Source organism: Polyodon spathula, chromosome 9 (genome assembly GCF_017654505.1).
Source record: "Polyodon spathula isolate WHYD16114869_AA chromosome 9, ASM1765450v1, whole genome shotgun sequence".
NCBI classification, from domain to species: Eukaryota; Metazoa; Chordata; class Actinopteri; order Acipenseriformes; family Polyodontidae; genus Polyodon; species Polyodon spathula.
This window is the reverse complement of record NC_054542.1, coordinates 41,923,492-41,943,730: the sequence shown is the minus strand read 5'-3', so window position 1 is coordinate 41,943,730 and position 20,239 is coordinate 41,923,492. Positions and strand designations below refer to the sequence as shown.

Genomic DNA, 20,239 nt, shown 5'->3' with positions numbered 1-20,239 from the left:
ACTCCAGGAGCATGTTTAATAGTTTTACCTCTTAATTTGAACGGTTTGCTGGGATGTTGGAGCAGGGCTGGTGGGCAGGGTAAGCTGACCACCTCCTAAAGAATGCTCCTTTTTAAGACAAAAAGATTATTTATATATATATATATATATATATATATAAATTACACACACACTATCTATTCATTATATATACACATACATACATACATTGCATATATAATATGGTATGTGATATATTGTGGTGTGTGTGTGTGTGTGTGTGTGTGTATGTGTATATATATATATAGAGTGATCAGATGGGGTGATTTTATAATACATTTTGTAAGAAGTGATTTTAAAGTTTTCTCTGTGGGCAGTGAAGCTGCATGCAGCACCACATGCTTTCATTTTGGTTTTACTGGTAATGCTAATGAGAAGTGAGGAATCAGTACTGGCAATACCATGCATGGGTACGGAAGGCAGAGGCCCGCATTTATATTCCAAGTCAGCCATTTATTTTTGGCCCAGGCTCTCTACTTTCAAAATCCATTCTTTTTGTTTTCAGTATATTGTAACAGCGTCGTAATTGCTTCCTAAATATTGTATGGAAGTTTTTTTTTTTTTCTATATTCATGTGCCAGCGAAACAGCTGTTTCTTTAGTTTGTTAAATTGCCAGGTGAAAGTAGAGTCAAAACAAGGCGACAATTTAACAAGGCAAATGATATGCTTATTATCCTGGCAATTTGTTACTCGAAGTATAATTGCAGGTTGTCTTTGTTTAAAGTTAATCTTATGCTTTTAAATTTAGGAGTAGTACTCGTTTTGAAGTTCCACACGATTTTGACCAATTGTTTCTGTTTTGGAGAAAATAGTTTGACATCCCTTGGGAGCGGGGGCTGCTGTTCTTCATACAAGACTGGAGCGTGATTCCTGGAACCGTGTTAATGGTGCTTTATATGACATGATCCTTTAATTTCTTAAGTTGTAAGCCCTCTACTGTATGAAGTTTCTTGTAAAACGTTATATTGTACAAACTCAATTGGGGGGGGGGGGGGCAAACTATTTTATGTTAGTTGAGCCACTTTATCAACAGTGTTTGCTTTCACTGTTTCTCCCAGTTCTGATGCTTGCTTGTTTGGTTCACAGCGGAAGCTCATGTGCTTGCTGCTACAGCAGCTAGGATCTGTCCGAGGGCTTGTCTGATAAAACGGAGTCGTGTAGAAGGATTAACTAAAGAAGAATATAGTAAACTGACACCAGCAAACTATAGTATGAAAACAAGATGTGCTGACCAGCAGTTCTGATGCAGTGTTCACTTACATTACAACGCTTCATAGCCCTACAAATGAGAGATTCAGTAAAGGCAAACTAGAGCAGAGAAGCCTAACTAATCTCCCTCCAAAGCCTGGCATGGATCAAACTGTAATGAACTTCTTTCTGTCCTGCTGTCCGTTTCCTAATTCCTGTGACACTGAGATGTAAACTGCAGAAAGAGGACGTTTCTTATAACCGCAGATCTAGTACTGTCAGGATGTCAAATCTATTAGTATCTACTCAAAGCAAGAGCCTTTTTATTACAATTACAGCCTGCCAATGTTTTTAACTGGACTGATTGTCTCTTGGTAGTGGTCTACAATGCAAGTGCTCATTGTAAACCATTAACAAGTACTGTTGAATGGTATTACATTCATGTTCTGGTGCTCTGCTTAACTTCTCAAATGATACAGAAAGGTTCTGTTTTACACTTAAAGAATGTTCAAGCCAACAACAGTCTTCTGATTTCAAGGGCATTTGTTGGAAAACATTTTGTAAGATTTCATCAAGGGCTAGTGATGCAGAATAATAGACAATCTTTCCAGATTTGCTGTTAGGAATTTCCATTGCTTTTTGGAGTTCATGTCAGGCAAGTTGAGACCTGAGCAGCAACTAAGAAGATTTCATAACATGGCTCTTAAAGCGTCACAAAACTAACTGAGCTCGTAACCAGAGATTGGGTCCAGCCATACCACACAAACACGTTCATAGCAGGACATGAAGTACATGAATGCCAGGCTATCTAGAGATGCAGCATTGTTGTTTACTAAGGGTTCCTCCCCCTCTGCTGAAATGATGTCATTCCACTCCAATTGGGATTTGTCCAGTCAGAGAAAGGGACACAAACAGTACAATACATTTTATTGTGCTTTTCATGACAAACAGCAACATAATGGATTAAATAAAAAATAAAGACTATTTAATTTTGGATGTACAGCTGTCAGATCTGCAGTCAGCCTGTATTCTGGGTACAGTGAAAAAGACCAATTGAAAGTGAAATCTGTGAGAAAATGGGATTATGATGATTATGCTTCAGAATTCTGCAGCTGGGCAAATGGGAGATGATTTGACATGTTATAAGGAGGGGGGGATTTGAAACTGGCTTTTTTTTTTTTTTTTTTTTTAAGATATCCGTCTGGCTACAGATCTGTGTAGGAAACCATAGTAACCATATAAATGGGCTTTATTTCCAACCTGGAAATTGTTGCCTCTGTGCAGCCTCCTGCTGCTGCTTTGAACAGTCTTCTAGTGCTCCTTTTTCATACTCAAGTGAAGCTTGGCCTGCTGGTCTTCTCATGTCTATTTATTTTAGGCATAACTGCTTGAACTATTCCTGGAAATATTTTCTGATATTGTACTGCAAGTAATTATTTCCAAAACTTTTATACAGTAGACAGTAGGTGTAATTTTTTTTTGGTTTCATTAAAACTCTCGCAGTCTTTTAAAGGTCTGGTCCTTTTGTTTCTAAGATAAAGTTCTTTAAATCCCCCATGGAAACAGGCTCTTCTAAATAGGCTAGCCACATCAGCCTTGGTTTTAGTGTGTTCTCTGTGAACAGATATAGTTGAATTGGGGTTGCAGTACATTTTTAACACTTCATACCTTGAAAACAAAGCAGAACAAATGAGCAAACTTGAACTATATTTTTTTCTCATCATTGCAAACATGTTTCAGAATGTAAATTGTTTGTTACATTTTTGTGCAAAGATAACTGTTTTATGAATGGGAGCAAAACGTGTACTTCATGATTTATTTATTTATTTATTTTTTTTAATTCATATCACACATGGTCCTTTTGTCACTTTTAATCAGGTCACATTTGAGAAGGTTCTGGGTGCTGATTAGCCCTTGGCTTTCATTTACAAATGAAAGGCGCATTTCCTGTGGTATTGCTGTCCTACTCCAATTTTGCATCTCATTCATGTCTTTGTGTTTTCAGAAAGAGGCTGGGTCTGTAAGCATGGGTGAACCGGAGCAGAGACTGACAGCTGGGTTGCGGCTGGGAGCGCAGGAAAGCGTGGGGATCAGTACTTTGGAACCTGGTCAGAGGCCTCCCGTAATGCCCCCGGGCAGACCGATCCCCATCAAGGTCCGCATGCTGGATGATACAGAGGAAGTGTTCGATGTATCTGTAAGTTTACCTGTGTTTTGGTTCAAATAAAGCACCGGGTATTTGCTTTGTCCTGAAAGTCGTCTGTGCCTGGGGTTCGTTAATAAACCTGCATGTATGTTATAGCATTTAAAAAATAGGCATGTTTGTGTCCACTGTAATGGAAAGTTACCTCGATTCAAGCATGCTCGCTTTTATTCCGTGTGTTTGGCCATTTACAAGATATCGTTTTGTTAGGTTTCTTCCAAAACTGCTCTCGCTTTGACAAAGTGACAGTGTTTTAATCTCTTGGGTATGTTCATCTATCAAGCGTAAGTAATATTACGTTAAATGACAGATTATTAATATGACATAGATTTCAATGGCAAAATTGTAATCCCCTGAAGCATGTTTTTCAGAAAGGCCGATTTTGAGCGCTGCCTGTTGTGGGTAAATTGTTGGTATGACAACCTAAGATAAGCACCAAGTTCAAGGTGCTAACAGGATGAATGAGTCTAACCTTGGTTAGTCTCATGTTGTGTTCAGTACTGGTGCCTTGGCTTGTTAACCATGCTATAGATCTGCACTTCATTGTGATTTGTGAGGATGGAACGCCATACTGTTACATGGTTACCAATTATATTCTGTGCCATTACATTTTCTTACTGTAGTACTGTACCTGTATGCTGAAATGTACCCAGTTATTCAATAAAATGCAATTGAATGCAGAAAATAATTCAGATCTTAAATGATGTGAAAATATGTAACCAATGAGAAATCTTTTTTTTTTTTTTTTTTTTTTTTTATGGGATGGGAACTGAGAAACCACTCAAACAAGACATTAATTAGTTTTATTGTAACATATTGCTTGATTTTACTAGAGGAGGAAAAGCCACTGCGTGTCATTTTCAATTGTCAAGTTCCTGTTTTCAGCGACGGGTCGTCTGTCTTTGTGTAAACGAAACCCGCTTGTGTTTCAGTTCTCTAAAATATAGATGTGAGTACAATCTACATCTACTGTGACTGAATGTTTTATCCCTCCTGGTGTGAAGAGATTAGACTTTTACATACAATTCCTCTGTGACTTACATATTTTAAGCAAAACCCACTACTCTTGTTAAGAACGAGTTTGGAATGGAAGGAATCCTTTGTGTGTTGGTAAGCTGAAGCCATTGCTGCATTGCATGGCTGTGCATCACAGTTGGAAAAGTAACCTGGTGAATGAATGTGTTATCAGCTTGAAAAGGAAGCTTTTGTTTTTCCTTGTTTTCAAACAAACAGTTTGACTATAAAACTAGATACTGTTTTTCCTTCTCTGGTTCTGCTTTTAAAATAAAATAAAATCTATGTCTGGTGTTGAAGAGCTGAATCTGCTTAACTTCTGCACACCTGGAATCTCCTTTCATTGTGATCAAAGGGCTGCATGGAACTGTCATTCCAGTGCACTTGTTCTTGATCAAAGGGCTCAATGGAACTGTCATTCCAGTGCACTTGTTCTTGATCTGGGTAGAGTAGAAATGTTTTTAAACAATTTTTTTTTTTTTTTTAAAGAACCAAACCAAAGTGAAACTTTGGGTACATATTGGTTTTGAAAGAACTTTTCAATCCATGAAACCATCTCTCTAGTTCATTATGCTGTCCCTGGTGGAAAAATGAAGCAGCAACATCCCAAATATAAGCTTTCACAGAACACAGAACTTTGCTTGTTCTTGAGATAGAATGTTGCTCAGCTTCGTACATTGCCTCATGCTCTGTGGGGGGGGCCTCATCACTGCATCCACAGACAGCAGGCTCCCATTACAGGAAAGCCTTCCTTGTTGTACAATTCACATTTAATTTGCTTCAGCTCCATCTTACCCTGCAGGGAAAAACAGAGCATGCAATTCCCATCATGTTTGTTTTATTTCTCGGATTCATCATTTGAAATATCACAAAACCAGGCACTTAAACAACACGTTTCCGAATCTTTGCCACTTTCAGTGCATTGTTAGTCTTGCATCACCTGGGCACAGTGTAAACAGCAGTTTATACAACTGATTTAAAACAAACAATACTGTTACAATGACGGTTATTACAAGTGGCAAAGCCTGTGAAACTTGCACAATCACGGTTTTCATGCTGTTTTAGTGAACCCGAGTCCATTGCAGTAAATACATCCCTCTAAATAGAAGTGATTTATTACAGATTTTTGGCACTCGCTAAATACACACTAACTTTCAGTAACTGATGACCTGTTTCCAGTCAGTTGTTTTCTTGTAACAGCATTCCAAGCCAGACCTCTGTTTCAAACAGCTCTCCAGCTACACAGCATCTGAAGATACATATTGAGCACAAGCTGAACTGCTGAAGGCCAGCTCTTCTCTGCTGTGTCATGTGTCTTCCCTTCACATGGCTCATGATAGTTTTATTAGTTTTTTTTATTGGTTTATAATACATTTTATTAACTTGCCATAAGGCTTTTTTTCTGTACTTGTGTAAACCATTGGAAGCATTTAAATAGCTTCCTGCAATTCCATTCCAAGCTAGATTTGAGATCAGAGGTCAGACTGAGGATACTGCTTATCTATTCAATAGAAAAAAAGATAAGAGTATAAAACCCAGTTGTATGAAGAAAAACTAGGAAGATTTAAAAGTCCCTTTTGGTATTCATTATGTACAAAGCTATAAAATGTAAAAAAAATCATAAGAATGGTTTATGAACTGTAAAGAACCTTTCTGTTTTGTGCACCCCAGTTCCTTCTCGGTACACGGAGAGGACCTCTACAGGAGTGGCAGTCTGGGATGTGTGTCATTTTCTTAGATTAGAAACCCCGCTGGGGTCCATTTTACTAAAATGCATTTCCTGCTCAGGAAGTTCACACACACACAGAGGGAGGGAGAGAGAGAGAGAGGGGGGGGGGGGGACGACTTCCTAATTTGGAAGCTGAGCAGACTAGGACTCAAGGAGCAGTGCAGAGGCTGAGGTCCTGTATTCATTTCCATGAAGTCGGTGACTGCTGAACTACAGTGGCAAGCACCACTCGCACAGCAATTCTTCCTAGAGTTGCCATTCAAAATGCAGGCGTTTGGAAAACAAACACTCTCTCAAATATTGTTTCCACCAAGTAGTATGGAACAGGGTTCTATTTGATATTTGTGTCTGCAGTTATGTAGTGCCATTTAAGGTAGCTCTCATGTGTTACTGCTGAAAAGCTTTGAATGTTTTCAATTCCCATTAGTCATGCTGGTGGCTCTCCTAACGCCAGTAATGTAAGGGGTGAATGCCTTCTAAAGCAGACTGGAGGAAGTAAAATGCATCAAACACATTGAGTATCTTTTTCAAGTCTGCTGAAAACACCCTTTCATTTCATCTGACTACAAAGCAGGCTGTAAGGACTGATCTCTCGTGAAACATAACGTTGTCTGGAAATGCTGCATATGCCTTATGCTGTTTTTTATTAAATATGTATTAGTGTGTCAATGTTAAGCAGGAAATAAGTGTAATATTTGCACATTCACTGCAGGGCACAATCAACATGAAACATTCATGAGAACTAATTTGATCAGGACATGGTCCCCCCTGTGAAGTGCTGCTGGGCTGGGCTGCCATAAGAATAAGGGATTGAAAAGGGAGCATGATATGATTAGTTCATGTACAGACCGACTCCCGGCCACACTTTTAAGACTGTTTAATATTTACTTTTGCAACATCTCCTAGCAGACACAGATTTACTAAACCTCAGCTGCAGTGCGAAGTTTGAAATGAATCAGATTCTAATGCCTGTATATGAAGTAGAAATCAGCAGGCCGCGTTTTTCTTTTAAAGGCCAATGCACACGCTGGATCTGTTTCTCTGTAACCGCAGTGTTTCCCTGGTGTGCCTCTTTCTAGTGTGTTTGTGAGAATGCTGCAGGTTTTTTGTTGAGGACTGTGTGAGGCTGTAACCGGAGTTCAGGAAGTGCAGTCTGCTGAAGGAATTCCAGGGGCTGCACAGAGGTGCTGATCAGGAAACTGCTGACGTGAGGGAGTCATCTGAAACCTCTTTATACTGCAGCCTGGTGGAGGGGGAAATCACAGTAGCTCCTGTAAAAAATGACTGCAAAAGATTTAGAAGTGAGTAGTTTTTTGAGATTTATGATTAGACTATAAATACAGTATAATCGTAAATCTCGAAAAACTACTCTCCTAAATTTTTTGTAGTACTTTAGTATAAATGCATTTTAATTTGGATTCATATGTTGTTTTCTTCTGACTTTATGTGAATGAAAAGACACACATTTGCCCCTTTGCCCATTGGAAATAGTGATATTTTGAAATATCACTGTCCTGGTCACAAAAGCAAAGTTTGTGGGGAATAATAGCCATTTTCTATACTTTTGAGGCATAAGCAATTAGGAAATAACACTTACTACCCAGGAACAAAAATTGTGTTACATAATGTAATTAAGGGCTTGATTTGAACAAAGAGCTGGACTTGAAGGGTTAAAGTTGCCACAATCTCATTCGCAACACTTTACATATGTGTGGGGTGGGAGGGGTGTTTTTTTTTTTAGTTGTTGTTGTTATTACATTTTAAAAAATGAATTGTAGTTTGGTATTCATTAACTGTTCTGGACTGTGGTTGGCTTCTTAAACAGTTGAGGACAGTTAATTGAATTTGATAACTCACTACTTATGAGGCACTGAAGCAGCAGAAGAATTATTGAGACTTTTGCAAAGTAATTCCAGATAAGAAGCTGATGAGTACAAGTGGAGGTATAAATGAAATATTTTACACACGTTTAACTGAGTGACTTTACTGCCGTCTGATTTTAAACAGTGCTGGTTTGTTCATGTTTAAGTGGCATAATCTCGGCTTGCAAATAGTATTATTACAGGCTCTTTCACAAAGGTTCAGTGTGTATAAGAGGTTTACTGTGGGATACAAGGAAAGACCAAACGCAACTTCAGTTTCACTTTGAGTCCTGTAACTGATAAAGGAATACCAGCAGCAGTACGAAGTGGAGGGCTGTGTGAACATCACTGTGACACACACAGGCAGACGTTTCATCTGTTTTACTAAGCTACTTTTGTTTGAGGTTTGTAGAGGTATTCAGTTTTTTTCATCTAGCTTGATTTAAACCAAAATTAGAATTGATTAAAAATGCAGTTTTTATTCTTAATGTGGGAACAGATTGCCTGCGATGCAGAAGGTTAAGACATAATGAAGTTTGAGCCATAAGTTTCCTTATTAGCCACCAGTCTTTGTCTGCCAAAAGTTGAAGTGGTACAGTATGAGCAATACGTTTTTTTGGTAGATTTGAGAAAAAAAAAAAATCTTTTGAGACTTTAAAGCTTTGGTTCCAGTGATATTATCTCCTCATTACAGTAACAGTTTGTACAAGGTTTCCAAATTACACTGTTGAAACCACAGGTATTTCAAACCTTATACATTCTTTACATTACATCTGCAAGAATATCAATCACAATTTTATCTCAGTATAAACTTTAGCTGACCCTAATACAGTTGTGCGGTATGTGTTTATTTTGGCAAATAAACATGACCAATTTTAGCCATTTTGTAGCCTGTCATTTACAAAGTGAGAGCGAAGAGCAGGCCACTCCAGTAGAGTTTCTATCCTCTCTCTTCACAGGGAGTGGGCAGCTGGTTTCTTGCTCAGGTTATTGGTCTGTTGCCAGCAGTTTATGGCACCAACCCAGGTGAGGTACTCAGACTTTGTGTGATTAGTTTCCATTTAATACCTAAACCTGGCCATGCGCCATGTAATCAATTTCATGCCTCAGAGGTGGAACAAAGGCGGTTTTAAAATGATTACACAAAAACATATATTTTTACGGTAATCTTGTGGGTTCACCTACTGTACAGTATAAAGGAGCTTTCATGTGCGTTCTTTATATAGGCTGTTTCACTACATGCTTTGTGAGATAGTTTAGGGATAATTAGATTCTTTGGAACGCTAATGTTAGTCTTATTGTAAACACCGTGCTGAGCTACAGCTATGGCCAAAAGTTTTGCATTATATAGAATTTTAGGATTCAGACATTAAAAAAAAAAAAAAAATATATATACATATATGAACAATTTTTAGATCTTGTATTTAACATCATATAATGTCACGTTTTTCAATTGTTTAGCTTTTTCTTAAGTACAGATGAACCCGCTTTAACGGTTGCCTATGACAACACATTACGAATACGAGGGGGGGGGGGGAGAAAGTAAGCTAACAGTGAATTAGAGCAATGTTTTAATACTGTACATTTAGACGTTCTTTACATTTAAACGCATGCATTTAGTTTACTATAGGTCATACATTTTGTATCAACTGGAAAGAACAGTTTGTCATTATCTAAAAAAAGTCATGAATTGACTGATGAGAGCTATCAATTAGGCTAGGCGTTGCACTTGTAGTGTTTTTTTTGTGTGTGCATTTTTATAAGACTGACTGTTAAAGAAGAAATTTGGTGACGTTGGTGTTTTGTAACTGAACTGTAGCCCGTTAAGACCGCCCACGCAGCACTTGACAGGCTGCACAAAATGTCAGTTTGTCAGATGAGATGATTTATTAAGGGTTGACCAAGAAGTCTATTTTAAATCACTTAAAAAATTTATTTAAATTTAAAAGTTTAATTTACTACCTATTTGATATAGTTTCACAAGGAAAGACATGACAAGTATTAACACAAAGAAACTCTTACTGTCTATAAACTAAAACTTAGGGCTGTATTGTGATCACCGCACAGATGCGAGTGCAAACACGAATGGTACTTACCCCCGATTCTGTGGAGCATAAATACTGTAAAAACAAAATGCACTGAAATGGTATTCTGAAGACATGTCTTGTCCCGTTATAGAGGGCCTGCCCCATCATCAATATATTCGCAGAAGCGATTCTGAGTACTGTGTTAAGCCCCGCTGAAATCGGGTTTACTTAGTGGTGCAATCAGGAACTTTAACAATTGAACACACTATAAAAAGCAAAGTAGTCCTAAGTGACAACTGTGTGTGTTTGGAGTGACACAGAAAGAGGAAATCAAAGAAAGAAACAAATGACTGGGCTGAGGGAGGGGGACTTTTCTCTGGCGTACTCCATCACTAAATTCTTGTAGTTCACATATTGTAGTTCACATTTTTAGAGGATGCCACAAATGATAAATAATTTGCTTTATGTATTCATTTTAAGATTGAGTAGTTTTGATATGTAACTATTCACAAACCTCCATTTCCAACATCCTTAAATTTACTGTTTGAAGGTACTATAGAGCTCCAACTACGGTACTACAAAATTCCATAATTATAAATAAATAATTAAAAAGAAAAATCAGATTTAAGTCGCATCAGATTTATTATTTTATTTGTTTTTAAATCCAAAAAATTGCTAACTCCTGGATTCATTGGTTATTAGTTGCGCTGGAAAGCAATTCTATCCTGTGGTTACTTCGAGAAGCCCACCCACGCAGCATTTGACAGGCTGCTCAAAAGTGACGATAAGCATGATGATATTGAGAGAGGTAATTTCTCAAAGAACCTGTGGTGCATGGCGAGTGGCTTTTGAAAATTCGTGATAATAAAGTGGGTATGATATTAAGCAAGGTCTTATAAAACTGGTTTGTTTGTATAAGGAAAATGTCGAAGTGGTATTCAATATGTTAACATTATTCAGCAGGTTTCATTTTACTTTATGATGCTAAATGAGTTAATTCTATAGGGTGATGCTAGGGTGATTCTGTGCAGTACATTTCTTTGTACAAGCACACACAGTCTGCTCTTCTATCTATCGTGTGTGCTGCCTCAAATCATGAACATCTTGATGGCAGCTAATGGAAAGCTACCTCAGTGCCACAGCAGAATCTGTAGCAGTGCTGTATCTACAGTTTTAGAAACAATGCTGTCGGGTCTCAATCGCTTGCTGTAGAAGTAAGCATATAACTAATGATAAAGATTGCTAAAATGCTGTTCATACATTAACAGTTTTTGCTGGGCATCATTCACTGTTTAATGAATTAGAATCTGCAGATGTAGCATTGCATTCTTGTTCATGTCTGTATTTCCACTGCTGTCTTCATGAGATAGCTTTCTGCTTGTTAGCCACTTTGTTCTTTTTATATAGGTAATTTTTCTTTTTTAAAGTTCTTTAAGGGAAATAGTCAGCCTGTGTGGCAACACGCCTTTGTGCGTTGGCGTGAAAGCAGTAATAGTAGCTGCCTTACTTCATCCTTTCCTTGTGCAAGATGGACCGCCCAATAAGCACTTCATTAAATAGAGAGGCTTGAAAATGGACGTTTTGAGTTAGGTCGGAGATCACAGTCTAGGTGCAGCAGAGATGTGAACACCAGAAAGAAAGCTTTCTGTGCAAAGGGGCTTTTCTGCTTTGAAGTCTTTATATCCCACAGTATATGTATGTGTGTGATATATTATACTAGCATGTATTTCTCTGATTTTAAAATGATCATACAAAATCCAATGTCAACATATACAATTATTTTAAAATGGTATTACCTCAAAATATGAACTTGTTGCATTTTTTTAGACCTTTAATCTAACCCTAGCTGTACAACCCACTTTACGTTTGTGTTAACATCTGCCCAAGGTAACTGAGAAGTGGGATTTGATTTGCCGATGCTGATTGGGGCAGTAAGCAGTCACACTGCACATCATCAGATTCATGCATTAAACACATTTCATTACAGCGAGGCTGCAGTCGGGTATTTATTGGATTCCATTCTGCTGCGATGGCCCAGACCTGCTTGGATATTAAAAGGGTGTAATTACAGCCCAAGAAGCCGCCTCTGGGACTTTGGTAGCGTACAGCAGACTCCAAAAGCAGATATTTTGACATACATTGGTACAGAAAAGCCACCTGTCTTGGTAGCAATCTCCAAACACTAAACTCCGAAGAAAGTACTTTTTTTAATAGTGCTGTTAAATAATTTACCAAATAAATGTAGAAATCTTGTGCATCGCAGTAGATTCATATTTTTATTCTGTTTTAAATCTACCCTGTGAAGTGTGAATATACAGTAATTTGATCATATAGAATTTTTGTAGTTTTGATTATGGGATAAAAAAAAAAAAAAAAAATCTAGGATGGAGAGTTGAATCCACTGAGATTTACAAGCAATTCCCCTGCACCTGATAGGTTATTTTAAGAGATTCATTAGGCTAAGGATTTGAGCCTCATTACACCCAGATGGGCAATTTTCAAATAACTATATAGATTGCTATCCTGACGTCATTTCACTGTACAAATGAAGGATATTTACAATTTCTATATTTAACCAAATATTTCTTTTTACTCTATTCTGCACAATAAAAATTGTATTATTTCTTTTCCTTTTTGTTTTTTTTTGTAGCACAGATCTCAATCAACCCCTGTCCTCTAACTAGAATTTTGATTTTGTTATATTTTAGATATTTAAACATCAGAAATGCTGGATTTTACTTTTAACTCTGGAAATTTATGAATCTGCATGCCGTAAAGATATTATGGTAGTGTAGAAAGGCCATCACCATCTAACAAAAGGTCAAAAGAAACAGAATTGCTAAAAGATAAGACAGCTGGAAAGGGAGGTGTCAAAATACAAAAAAGGGTAAATGCGAAAAAAAGAAACAAATTCCACTGGCAAAGCTACGGAGGAACTCCTGGAAAATAGGAAAGTGGACAAAAATGTGAGGAAGGCACTAATTTTCACCACATGCTCAAATTTCAGCAAAGCACAAAGCAATAAAAATTGGGAAAGTTTAATCATGCCGTTTCTCAGCTGCTGTATTACACAGTGGATTACTTTCGGAAACATCAGGTCGGGTGTTTCCTGGCGAGAGAGATACTATCGCTTTGCGCCAAGTAAAAAAGAGAAAGCGTCTGCTCCACTGGAAAGGTTGTTCCTGCACTTCAAACATGAAAATTCCAGTGTCAGAATTTCACCATTCTGGATTTCTCCACTGAGACAGGCAGACTTGCCAGTGTGTAAAGCAAGAGATTCTTCAAATTAAAGTGGATGCTCTCTTCTATAGAAAGATCATAAATATCAGTGATGCTGAAGAACTTGCAAATACTCTGGAAACTGGTTAATCCTGGAAATAAGCAGTGCTCTTCCAGAGAGTGTGAACAATGTGGGGGCAAGAAAATTGAAACAAATCCTAGCAATGACAGAAATAAACTGGAAAGAATGGACTACACAAAAGGAGAGCAAAGAAACTAAGAACGGAGAAAGCTAATCTGTGACTACAGCATTCAAGTGTACAGAATGGGGAAAGCTGGTAGAACTAATCTGCTACACAAGGAAGCAGCAAGTCTGTGTTCTCACACATTCAATATTCACAATCCGTTCAAAATGAGAAAACAACTGAAAGAAAACCTCGCAGAAAACGAAACTGTAATTCTTGTTGGTGTCTCAGAAAATTACAATTGCAAATCTAATAGTCAGATTCAAGGTGCTCATTTTGGCGCATCCCACAAACGGGTGTCATCCCATTCAGTGGTGGATTATGTAGGACTGTTAAGAAATGCTTTTGCACAGTGTCTGTAGATCTTCATCATTGTGAAGTGGCCGTCTGAGCTCGTATGACACCAGTCTTAAAATGTTTGAAGAAAGTTTTCCCCAAGGTGAAAACTCTACATTTCTGGAGTGATGGACCAACTACCCAGTACAGGAACAAAGGCAACTTTTGCTTGTTTTTGACTTTTTGTCTTTCTTCCGTGGCTTTGTAAAAGTGTACTGGAATTTCATGTAGGTGGCTCGTGGAAAGATCCAGGTGTTGGAGGCACAATCAAGTTCACAGCGGACAGAACTGGCAGAGAAAGAGGATATTGAAGACGCAAAGGAGGGTTATCAAAAAATTCAGCCACGCACAAGTGTTGCTGTGGATCTCATCACTACAGAAGACATTAGCAAAATCAAAGAACAAATGCCTGCGAGTCCACTTAAATCTGTGAAGGGTACAATGAAAATGTGTCAGATTTTCACATGCGAAGCAGGGGTTATAAACCGCAGTTTTGTCATGCTATGGACAACCGCATGGCATTCGCCAACGCAGAGTAATTTTACATTTTAAATCCTAACACGTCAAATTGATGCGCATGGCCATTCTATTGTTAAATAATTGTGGTATGATATATAAAGCCTGAAATAAGTTTATGAATTATTTTGTAAGTTTTATAGACTGAAGAAAATCATTTTAGAAGAAAGTTTTCTAATACTTTTTTGCAGCAGCATCAGATTTAATAGTTTTTTTATATTCAGTGTCAGTTATGAGATTCTAGGGAGTTTATTCCTACAAATGAAGAAAAATCTATATCTATCTATTTGGTGTGCCAATATTTGGATGCAAAATTTCAGTCTGCTGAACAGACCAGAAATATACACACCAAAACACATATCTCACCTAAACAGCTGTGAATCACTAGACCACTTTACCTTGGATCAGGAACTCCAATCCACAAGAAACATTTCAAATATATATTTTTTCCAATCATCACTAGTTTGCAAGCAAAGCAGTGATCCATAGAGGTAAAATAAACTGTCATTGTGACTAAAGTGTCACATTGGCTTACTCCACTTTTAGTTTTTTACATGTCCTGAGCTGTCCTATTGAAAGCAGTCACACATATTTAAACCATGAAACATGCAGATGGTTACTATTAAAAAAAAAAAAATCTCATTTGCAAGTTGCCAGTGTCCTGTTTGCCTGCTCAGTAGCTTTTGTAGGAGTTTTGCAGAACATGTGTCAAAACTGATTCAGCCTTCGTATCGGGTATGGGATATAGCGTGGCCTACTTTATTATTTCATCTGTAAATAACCACCGTTTCCCCAGCGTATATCCCTCAGCATCTGCTCAAATATATGGTTTCACAATTACAAATCTTTGGTAAAAAAACAGGCCTTTGACCAATAGAAGTGTTTTATGCACGATGTCAGGGTGGTGTAGGCAGCTGCAGTGGGCCCAGAAACCAGCCTCCAATGGGAATCTCGATAAGACACAGTAGTTAATGCTTTATGACCCTTCCCGCTCCAAGAAGACTATCAGGCGTACATTTAGTGAAGGCAGTTTCGTGATACGAGTACCATTCTCATGCCGATTCCTCAGTCTGGAACCGCAACCCCCTGGGAACAGTAACAGTCTAATCAATCCTGTTCGTGTTTCTCCGTGATCTTTCCTCTGTGCATCTCATTTATTTTCTGTCTTGGCTTCAAGTCATTAGTGGAAGCCCTGTTAAACACTTGGCTTGTGATATATCCAGTGACCTTTGTTGTAGCAGCTTTGGTGAAAGGGCAGAGCAGCGACATTTGAGAGACATTCAGCCCAGGTGTAGATATAGCCTCCTGCAGTTAACCGCTCCAATTTCATTTATGACAAAACATATGTATACATTTTTTTTTTTTTAAATTTTATTTTACAACACACAATTAGAATTAAATGGGAGTCATATGTAACTATTAATACGTAATGTAAAAGATATCGACTTTATACCTTTTAGTCGCACATTGTTTGACATTTAAACAGCCAAATGCAAAGAGTATACTAAAGTATCTGGCTCAGCAACATTAAACAAAGTCAAGACTGCATTTAATATGATCTTTTTAAAGAAGTACAGACTGTCCCAAAACCCCTTCACTGTGGAGCTGCTCTTGTGCCAGCTCATAGGGAGCCTGAAGGCTCCTTGCATTCCTGTCATGATCGTGCATTCCAAGTGGGGGCAGAGAGAGTAGACTAGTGCTTTAGAGACAAACCCCTCTACAGCATGCTAGCAACTTGCCTTGGTTAGTGTACTGAAAACCAAATATATATGATTGTTTCATTCGTTTTTTTTTTTTTTTGTGCAGATATGGTTATTTTTTCTGTTCACTGCATACAATACCTTTTCAGTATTCGGTAAATGGAGCGAGACCTACATGTTTTAATGAGAAATGTGAATGCAGTACAATCTTGGTGATTGCTGTTCTGAGAAACCGCTGGCAGCGACTGAGATCCTGTTAACACTTCTCTCAGTTAATAGAACAGGAGCCTATCAATTAAGAGCTGGAATTGTTTCCTGCTTATGAAAACATTCATCAATTCTTGTTGTTCTTGAGCTGCTTCATAAGGAGTCCACAATGACCTCCAGGTATTTTTTGTAAAATGTGACCCTGAGATGACTGCTGATGTGCAGTGCTTTTCAATATGTATTTGCATCTATGCCTTTGGGAACTGAAAGCACAATATAGCTGGTTTTCTGAGACCATTTCTGACATGACTGTGTGCAAAGACCCTCTGGTGCAGTGATTGCTGATTGTCTCTAAAACCAATTCAACAGCGGGAAAGTCCCTGGAGAATAACAATGTGCAGCCAGTTTACAATCTAACCAACTATGTACAGCCTGTTTTATAATGTACTGTAATCTACCCACCGCGTACAGTAAACTCTCCTCAGGATATGAACCTCTCTCCATGTGTGGAGGTATTTTAATTTCATTTGATTAGAGCAAGACACCACCTGGTCTTTTGGTATTGGTAAGAGCTGACAGATTGTTCTAATCCCAGTGGTGCTGCTGATGACTTCTATGACCTTGGGCAGTCATGAGTAATCTCCTTGGGACTTGGTGCCACCCAGTCATAAACATGGAGGAGCAATACTCCCCTTGGGAATCACATTCTACATCCCAATAAAAGGAAATAAATAGTGCTTCATGTCAATCAGTAACATGTTTCAGAAGTCTTTTATAGTGGGTTTCATGCTATATAATTATAAAATATACTGTGCAGTAGAGTTCTTGGTCTAAATCTCAAATTACAGTACTTTTCTTCCTTTTGTTTAGGGGGGTGGGGTGCAGTGCAGGGTATTTTATAACATGGTCCCATAACATCAAGTCTAGTACAGGGCTGCCAAAGGAGTTTAAGAATCATTTCCTTTCAGAAAAATACATATTGTATAACTCCAGGAATTAGTCATTGGGTACAGATTACTGACTAGAAATAATAAGGTCAAAATATAGTAACTTGAGGGCTTGTTCAGAGTTGTGTTTTTTTTTATTAGCAATTGTTAAATAGCTTGATTTCTTCCTGGGTTTAACAGATTTTCCTTTATACAGTGCAGTTAGTCCCCATTTGTATACCCATATACTAACACTAAACAGCAGCTTGTGCTGAAGCCCAACATACAAGAGGAAACGTGTTTCCATACACAGTGTTTCCTTGTGTATACTAGCTGTTTCCATCTGTGCAGAAACCAGGAAACATGTTTCCCAGAGTAGACCTGGGTTCTACATTTTTGGGGAAACATTTTGCTTTTGGGCCATCAAGAGAGACTCTGAGCGTGAGTTTGTGGGTCATGTGACTTTGCAAGACGGTGACTTCTGCAGTCTACGGATGCCTACCTACATTAGTGCAATGTTTATGCTGTAGTAATTTCTGTTTAGCCTAGCAGCCATGTTATGTAACATAGTGTAGTTTATTTTCAATATTTAAGCTGTACTTAATGATACATTTCATTCGTGCTGTATTTACCTGTCACACATTTATTTGGCTTAAACATTCATAAGAATTAGCATAGCAAAATAAGATTACACTACTGGTATTAGCCAACTGACCGGAGCATGCATGAATATTTATGTGAGCACTTGTAAAGACTAATCTGGAGCAAGTTCTTTGACAACTGTTCAACATAAATGGTGATGTAAATGGAGATTTTCAAGCAATTTTAAGTGAAATAGTTTTGAAAAACTTTAGGCAGGGGCTGATGAGTCCGGTGCTGTTTGGTTAATAAAACCCGTCTTTCTTTTCAATCAGCCACACCTACAGTGTTTTTAATGTAGTTATAAGTGCAGCACCACTGCAATAAGGCTTTCATCCTCTTTGAAGTGTGTGGCAGGAATGGCCACTTGCTGCTTGAAAAAGATTCCCCCACCAATGTCTCCTTGACAGTTTTTGAAGAAACATGTTTCCTCGTGTATGCTGGGCTTGAAGCACTGCTGGGTAGTTATTAAAAGCTCTAGCCCCTCCCTGCCCCCAAGCCTGCAGACACAATAGCACCCGATTCTTATCTGCAAAGAGCCAGGAGCCAAGGAACCTTAATTCCTGGTAGATCAATAACCTGGTGCAATCTCCTGAATCTGCTGAATGATTCAGGGCCGAGACTGGGTTTAGACTGTCTTGCCCTTTTGACCCACTCGGCTCATCAACACAGCACTGCATTAAGACATACCACGGCGACAAGGCCATTTACAAACCAGCATTTCAAGTTCTGAAGGTGAATTACACAACCAGGCATTTTAAAGTCTGGCATGAAGAAGGACATTCATGTGCAGGTAACTCCTCTACTCCATTAGCATCTCTAATACGTCAATAAAAGGTTGAAATGTTGGCAAGCTAGTAAAAACGGTGTTCCGCGAGCTGTTGTGAAAAATAAACATCAAAGCACCAATCATCTTGGAGAAGTATTTAAAGGGGCCTCTGCAGTGAGTGATTAATGCCAGACAAAATGCAATAATTACATTAATTTCCTACTGGGGGAGGGGAAGAACCTTTATTGAACTGAGTAGTTTTAATTGGCCCTTTCCTGCAGCCTGCTGTGTGCTCAGGCCAATTAATTCTGGCATAGATGCTGACAGTGCTGAAATCCATAGAGAACTGCAGGAACAGAAGCAGGTAAACAAGCCTACAATTGAGCTGACATTAAGAACATAGTTTACAAACAAGAGGAGGCCATTCGTAGCCTGTCTGCATATGACATGCCTTTTAAACCCGGAAAAACTCTGGTCTCTCTTCTTTGCACTCTTTCTAGAGCAATATCCTTTCTGTAGCGAGGTGACCAGAAATGAACACAATATTCTAGATGAGGTCTTACTAATGCATTGTAAAGTTTTAACATTACTTCCCTTGATTTAAATTCAACGCTTTCCACTATATATCCAAGCATCTTGTTGGCCTTTTTTTATAGCTTCCCCACATTATCTAGATGAAGACATTTCTGAGTCAACATAAACTCCTAGGTCTTTTTTTCATATATTCCTTCTTCAATTTCAGTATCTCCCATAAATCAAAATTTTATTGCCTGTATGCAGTACCTTACACTTTTCTATATTAAATGTCATTTGCCATGTGTCTGCCCAGTTCTGAATGCTGTCTAGATCATTTTGAATGACCTTTGCTGCTGCAACAATGTTTGCCACTCCTCCTGTTTTTGTGTCATCTGCAAATTTAACAAGTTTGCTTACTATGCCAGAATCTAAATCATTAATGTAGATTAGTAATAGCAGAGGACAAACTACTGACCCCTGTGGTACACCGCTGGTTACCTCTCTCCATTTTGAGGTTTTTCCTCTAATCAGTACTTTCTGTTTTCTACATAGTAACCACTCCCTAATCCATGTGCATGCATTTCCTTGAATCCTTACTGTGTTCAGTTTGAGAATGAATCTTTTATGCAAGACTTTGTCAGAAGCGTTTTGGAAATCTAAATAAACCATGTCATATGCTTTGCAGTTATCCATTGTCGATGTTACATCCTCAAAAACATCAAGCAAGTTAGTTAGACACTATCTCCCTTTCCTAAAACCATGCTGACTGTCTCCCAGGACCCTGTTACCATTTAGGTAATTTTCCATTTTGGATCTTCTAGTTTACATATAATAGAAGTCAGGCTTATTTGTCTGTAGTTACCTGGTTCGGTTTTGTCTCCCTTTTTGTGGATCTGTATTAGATTTGTAATTCTCCAGTCTGTTGGTACAACCCTTGTGTCAAGAGACTGCTGCATGATCTTGGTTAGCGGTTTTGTAAATAACTTCTTTCATTGAGTACTATTGGGAGGATCTCATCCGGCCCAGGGGATTTTTTATTTTAAGAGCTCCTAGTCCCTTTAACACTTCTGCCTCTGTTATGCTAAAGTTATTTAAAACTGGAT

General features: G+C 38.2%; 1 protein-coding gene across 4 annotated transcripts in view; it reads left to right on the top strand.

The window, feature by feature from the left end:
• The window catches only part of LOC121320894 (FERM, ARHGEF and pleckstrin domain-containing protein 1-like), a 92,124-nt gene that overhangs the window by 4,392 nt on the left and 67,493 nt on the right, over positions 1-20,239 (top strand). For all 4 annotated transcript variants that reach the window (XM_041259660.1, XM_041259658.1, XM_041259656.1 and 1 more), the window contains exon 2: positions 3,234-3,425. In XM_041259660.1, the coding sequence (XP_041115594.1) occupies positions 3,255-3,425 (171 nt within the window). In that variant the 5' untranslated portion in view covers positions 3,234-3,254. The remainder of the gene's footprint in view (positions 1-3,233; positions 3,426-20,239) is intronic.